The 6,831-nt window shown below is 43.3% G+C and overlaps 1 protein-coding gene across 1 annotated transcript; it reads left to right on the top strand.

The window, feature by feature from the left end:
- The first annotated feature begins 915 nt into the window (after window positions 1-915).
- On the top strand, window positions 916-1,338 carry LOC102817897 (mitochondrial pyruvate carrier-like protein-like). Its single transcript, XM_006864296.1, has one exon. The coding sequence runs from the start codon at window positions 916-918 to the stop codon at window positions 1,336-1,338; it is 423 nt and encodes a 140-aa protein (XP_006864358.1).
- The last annotated feature ends 5,493 nt before the right edge of the window (window positions 1,339-6,831 follow it).

Genomic DNA, 6,831 nt, shown 5'->3' with positions numbered 1-6,831 from the left:
TCCAAAACAGATCTATTGGTTCTTTTGGCAGTCCATGGCACTTTTAGTATTCTCCTCCAACACAACTCAAAGGCATCACTTCATTCTTCTTGGATCAACTGTCAACACTCGCGGAAGCAGCAGTCAAGAGATCAGACGACGTATTGCATTGGGCAAATCTGCTGCACAGGAACTTTTTTAAAGTATTAAAAGAGCAGAGATGTCAGCTTGAGGACTAAGGTGCGCCTGATCCAAGCCATGGTATTTTCAATAACCTCATATGGGTGCGAAAGTCATATTAGATAACCTGTTGTTATTGTTAAGTGCCGTCAAGTTGGTCCCTATAGCGATCTCGTATAGATTTTCCGAGGAGCGGCTGGTAGGTTTGAACCGCTGACTTTGAGGGTAGCAGTCTAGTGCTATGCTACAGTGATAAAATGTATCATACCAGGATTGTGATAAAATGTAACACACCAGGACTGTGATAAAATGTTAACTATCCAAATGGATTAGTGTATTGTGGTTAAGCAGGATGTGCTTAAGAGACAGGGTGAAATGTCACTATGTCTGCAAGTAACACTAAGGAAAATTTTGTAAGGCCTACAAATCTGTCCCTGGTTTAGGAATTTTGTATCAAATCAACAGCGTCCCCAGACTGAACAGAATAAGCCGTTTCTCCTCGCACAGCTGAGTAGAGGGGCAAGAAGCAGGCTACCGGACTTTCACCATGCTTGGTGGCCCCCAGTCCCCTGAGGAATTCAAGGTCTCAGCCGTGGCACTCAGCTCTGAGAGCGTGGCCCCGCCCCCCCAACACGACAGCAGCACGTGTCGTCCTGCACACTTTACGGCCATAAGGAGAAGGCGCGAAGCTGACGGTGAGTTCTAACCCCCACGTCATTGTGGATTGTTTGTTGTCATGCCCGTGGCTTAGCCATCATGGCGGCGTTGGCAGCTCTAGTGCGCAAAGCAAGGGACTACATGAAGACCAAGGAGTTCCGGGAATACATGACCAGTACGCACTTCTGGGGTCCTGTGGCCAACTGGGGGTTGCCGCTGGCCGCTTTTAAGGACATGACGAAGTCCCCGGACATGATCAGCGGCCGCATGACGACAGCACTCATTTGTTACTCGCTGGCCTTCATGCGCTTCGCCTACCGCGTACAGCCCCGAAACTTGCTGTTGATGTCGTGCCACAGTGCCAATGTGGTGGCGCAGAGTGTTCAGGGGACTCGCTACCTACTTTACTACTACGGCGGCATCGAGGTGACCATACCTGGCAAGTCTGGTGACCCTTCAGTGACCAACTCCAGCCAGGCGGCTAACATCCCTGTCTCTAAGTTCCGGAAACGGTTTTCTTAATGGCTGTCTGACTGAATCTTTGCAGCTTGCAAGCACTGAATTTCACCTAAAGACCAAGTAAAGCTTTGCTTTCGACTCTACAACAGTGCGCATCTGAAACCTGCAGTTCGGCTTTAAAAAAATTAAAACAACAACACAAAAAAGTACCAATTGAAGCTGTTGAGTCTTATATTGTGAACTGGAAAGAAACATATTTGTAGAAGGTGAGGCTTGTCTCCCTTTTCATGGGATCTGCAACTTGAGGGTTAGTTTTAATGGGAAAGATAACTTCAGTTTTTTCACTCACTCATAGTTTTGTTCTTTAATACTCTCTTGAGAACATGTTTTTGTTAACTTTTTTTAGTGTCTGGGCCAAATAAGGGTGTTTAAAAGTTGGTATAGCTACAAATGTCAGTAAACCAAAAGAAAAAAAAAAAAATCCAGGGATGATTTCTACTGCTTTGAAGTATTATTTAAGTGAATTCAGTGAGGTCCAGCATAGGCTTTCAAGGACTTATGCAGAGAACCTAGAATCTCTTTGTGACAGAACAATTAGAGAATTTTGCTTGGAAACAGGATACACGACGTCAAGGACAGTTGCTGTTAGCTCTGTTTTCCAGATCGATAGAAAATAAAAACACTGAAAATCATAATTCTTTCCTCATCTAACCTTTTCACCATGTGTTGGACACTAGCTAGGGTTGGGGGTGAGGGTCCATGATCCATGGTATGAGCCCAAAAGTCTCCCTCTAGAAATTCAGTGAGTAATACTGATTTTTCTTAACCAAGAATGAGAGGAGGAAAAAGAACTAGGGGGATGGGGGGTGGGAGGGTTCTGCATATGAGATCCTCTAGGATTTGATCCAAACTCTTCCCCTGCCTTTGCCTCTGGGAATGCAGGCTGAGTTGCGTATCAAGGAACCCCAGTGTATGTGTTTGTCGTTAGCTGCTGTCAAGTTGGCTCCCTACTCATGATGGCCCCATGGACAATGGAACAAAATGCCACCAGGTCATCCCCTTGATCAGTTGCAGTTTGGACCATTGTGATGCATCGAATTTTTACTGGCTGATTTTTAGTAGATTGCTAGGACTTTCTTCCGTCTTAGTTGGACAACTCCATGGAAACCTGTTCAGCATCCTAGCAACACACAAGCCTCCACTGACAGAGGGTGATGGCTGCACAGAGGTTCATCAGACTAGAATCGAACCTTGGTTTCACACATGGAAAGTGAGGATTCTACTGCAGAACGCCCATTGCCACCTCATGTCCCTCATCTATAAGGGGGCTTCAAAAAGTTCATGGGAAAATTCCATGGTCTTTTAATTACATTTTTCCACAAACTTTTTGAAGCGTCCTTGTGCTAGCTGTGTTGTTAAATGCCGTCAAGTGGATTCCAATTTATAGTGACCGTGTATAGGGTTTCTGTGTAGCAGCTGGTGGGTTTGAACCGCCAACTTTGCTGTTAGCAGTCCAGTCCTTACCCTACAGCACAAGTGCTTAAACCCTGTCTATGATAAAGATTTCAAATGCAAAAGAATTGAAAGCAACTATCTGAAAGGTTCTGCAGACATCAGCTCTTGGGTAAGACCACATTGGTGAACTCTGGCAGAGTCTCTTTTACCTTTTGTGGGTTCTAATCCCTATGTCTCATACTCTGCATACACCCAACCCAACCCAATCTACAATTCCAACTCACAGTGACCCTATATGGGGTTTCTAAGACTATAAATCTTTACAGGGACAGACAGCTTCATCTTGCTCCCAAGGAGCAGCTGGTGGGTTAAAGCCTCTGACCCTGCAGTCAGCAACCAATACTTAATCCATGGTGCTACCAGAACTCCTTATACTCTGCACTGTTGTTAAGTGCTATGGAGGCAGTTCTGACGCATAGCAACCCTGTATGGGGTTTCCAAGGGGCAGCTGGTAGGTTTGAACTATCGACATTGTGGTTAGCAGTCCAGTACTTATCCTACACCACCACACCAGAAATCCCTGCATACGGGGGAGGGGGTTAGAAACAATGGCAAAGTATTAGTTATCTATTGCTATGTAGCAAATCACCCCAAAATGTAGCAGTTACAACAAATAATGGTTTTTGTTGTTGGGTGCCATTTCATGGTTAGGTGCCATTGAGTCGATTCCAACTCAGCGACCCTATGCACAACAGAAGGAAACACCGCCCAATCCTGTGCTGACTTCACAATTGTTAAGTTTAAGCCCACAGTTGTTGCCACTGGGCACTCAACAAGGATGCCACTGCCATCCTTGCTGAGGGTCTTCCTCTTTTTCACTGACCCTCTCCTTTACCAAACATGATGTCTCCAGGGATTGGTCCCTCCTGATAAAACGCCCAAAGTATGAACGATGAAGTCTTTCCATCTTCCCTTCCAAGGGCAATCTGGTCGGACTTCTTCCAAAACAGATTTGATTGTTCTCCTGACAGTCCACGGTATATTCAGTATTCTTTACCATCATTGAAACGCATCCATTTTTCTCCGGTCTTCCTTATTCATTGTCCAGCTTTTGCATGCATATGTTATTGTTAAATGCTGTTGAGTTAGTTCTGACTCATAGCAACCCTGTATAGGGTTTTTGAGGAGTGGCTGGTTAGCTTGAACCGCCGATCTTACAGTTCAAACCGAGGAAACTGAAAATACCATGGCACTTGGGTCAAAAGCACACTCACTTTATTATCTTATGCAATTTCTGAAGGCCAGAAACAAGGGAGTGGCTACACTGGGTACTTCTGGCTCAAGGTCTGTCACTCATCCAAATGTTTGCAGGAGGCATCAGTTCCTTACTACACGAGCCTCTCAACAGGGCTGCTTATTAGACGGCTTCCCCCAGAGCAAGTTCGCGACAGTGCCCAAGATGGAAGCCTTGGTCTTTTATGACCTAATCTGAGAAGTGACAAATTACCACTTTGTTGTTGTTGCTAAGTACCGTGGAGTCGGTTCTGACTCACAGTGACCCTGCATGGAGTTTCCGAGGCTGTAAATCTTTATGGGAGCAGAAAGCCTCATCTTTCTCCCACGAACAGCCGGTAATTTCGAACTGCCGACCTTGAGTTTAGCAGCCTGATTCATAACCACTATGCTACCAGAGCTCCATTCTAATGGACACTAGCTAGGGCTGGGGGTGACACATAGACCAACCCTGGTACACTGTGGGAGAATAAATAATACAAGAGTGGGAATACCAGAAGCAGGGATCGTTGGGGGCCATCTTGGAGGCTGGCTACCACCCCTGGTTCTAAAATAAGAATCATCATGTCTTTCTGAAATACAGTGCAAATAAAGTATGTAGAGTCACTGGGTCATTCTCCACCTTTCCAAAGAGATGCCACAAAACACAGTTTTGTGGTCATTACTAATGAGAACATATCACCATATTTGGGATTTCAGAGGCAGGAAAGAAGCCTCTAGAAGAAGATAGTGGTACTCTTAATATTTTAGATTAATTCAGGTGACAGTGTAGGAATAAAAACCACTCTGTAAAGTTCTGAAATAAATCATAACCAGATATCAAGATTTTTAAATTGAAACATTAAAGAACATTCTTTCACTTCACTGAGTATTACACAGGCAGAAATTAATATATTTTTAGGTTTGTCTTACAAGATGTAGTTTGTAATTTGAATATTGTATTTCAATAAAAGAATACTGTATTTCAATAAAAGGCCACTGTCTAACAAGTCGGTTTTTAATTAACCGAGTGAGGGAAAGAAGGGATAATCTCTGCTAACTTCCTATCACGTCCATCCAAATGCAGAGCTCCACTTATGGATCTAACTCATAGTATGCCCACACAACTAAGATCTAACCCTTTGTTGTCTAGGATATTAGTGTTTAAAGCCATGTTTATTACATGACTAATACTTTCAGCAAACCTTTCAAAATCACTAGAGTGAGTCTTAGTTCTTTAGTGCTGCTATAACAGCTAAGGGCCAGCTCTAGGGGAAGGTTTTCTCTGTCACCTCTGCATTTGTAGGCCCAGTATTCCTTGCATTATCTCCACGGGTCTTGGCTTGAATGTTCACTGGGGTCTGGATGTTTCACAGTACAGGGACCCCAAGTCCAAAGAATGCGCTCCACTCCCAGCTCCTCGTTCTTGGTGGTGGGATGTCCCACTCTCTGCTCACCACGTCATTTTCTTTTTTTAACATTTCATTGTGAATGGAGTGAAGGTTTACAGAGCGAGCAGATCATCAATTTTATAATCAGTAAAATCAGATGTTTCATTACCATGATTTCAATCCCCTTCATGTACCATCAGTTAACAATATTTACTTCTATTCACTTTAACTCTTGCATTTCTCCCTGTACCTCCCACAACCTTCATTTTTCCTCTGCCAACCTCTCCGTTGTGTATTGCCTTCCCAGTCACCCAAGTTAATATAACTGCCCTCTAGTCTGTGAATAGTTTTCTTCAAATTTTTTCATTCTTTTTTGATTTTTCTTCTAGCATACTAATATTAAGAGCTTCATCTTCAAGCTCACTAGTTCAGGCTTCCATTGCTTCAGATCTACTCCTTTGCCCTTTCAATTACATTGTCCATTTTTGAAATCTTAGTATTAATCTTCTGGATTTCTCATTGTAGGTTTTGTATTGTTTTAAAATTTGCATTTATTTTGTTGTTTGTTCATGTATTGTTTTCCTGAATTTTTCTAAATTTTTTTCTGTGTTCTCCTTGCTTTCCTCAATCTGTTGAAAGTACCTAAATATTCTTTTGAGTTTTTTCTTAGGCAATTCCATTACTTTTTCTTCCTCGGAGATGTTTTCTGGCTCTGCATCTTGATTATTTGTTTGAATCACTCTGTCATTTCCTCCTGTGAGCTAAAATTGTTGTTTCTGGGACACTGCAGTGTTGTCTATATTTAATTGATGATTGACTGTATGTTGCTGTATTCGTAGGCTCTCACCAACTGTGTCCTGTGAGTGTAGAGAATGAAGTGTGAGCACCAGTCTTCTTTTGCCATTTGTGCACCTCACCTTAGGTTGTGTTTGGCTGCTGTTGGCTGCTATCGTTGACTGGGTGGTATAGGAGCTGGTATTGGCTTTTGCCCAGTGACTGGAGTGGCAGAGGATATAGTTGTGGCTAGGCTGTATGGGCATGGTGGCAATCTCCCGTTGGGTGGGGCAAGAGGAGACAAAACACACACAAACACAAGAAGACAACAGAACAAACAATAAAACAACAGTGAAAAGAGAAAATAAAGGGAAAAAATCAGGAAGCAACAAGAAACAAAGAATAAAAAGAAAAAAGAGGAATGGGAAGATGGACCTGTAAAAAGATAAAAATTAGGAAGGAAAAACAAAAACAAAAAACAGACCCACCCCCTCCACACACAGAGTAGACAGAGATGGGCAACTTGGGCATTGGATACCCAAAGTGGGGTGGGGGGTGGGGGACTACAAAGGCAAGAAGTGACTGGCTTACAAGCTTTCAAGAGGGAACCTAGAGCTAGGGTGCATGGAGGAAGGCAGAATCTCCAGTGAGTACTATCCAATCT

This window comes from Chrysochloris asiatica, unplaced genomic scaffold (genome assembly GCF_000296735.1).
Source record: "Chrysochloris asiatica unplaced genomic scaffold, ChrAsi1.0 scaffold00062, whole genome shotgun sequence".
Lineage (NCBI taxonomy): Eukaryota > Metazoa > Chordata > Mammalia > Afrosoricida > Chrysochloridae > Chrysochloris > Chrysochloris asiatica.
Note: the sequence above shows the minus strand (reverse complement) of the source record. Positions and strands in the feature narration are given on the sequence as shown.

What these genes read in the sequence shown, in the direction of transcription:
- LOC102817897 (XM_006864296.1), top strand. Translation starts at nt 916, where the DNA reads ATGGCGGCGTTGGCAGCTCTAGTGCGCAAAGCAAGGGACTACATGAAG.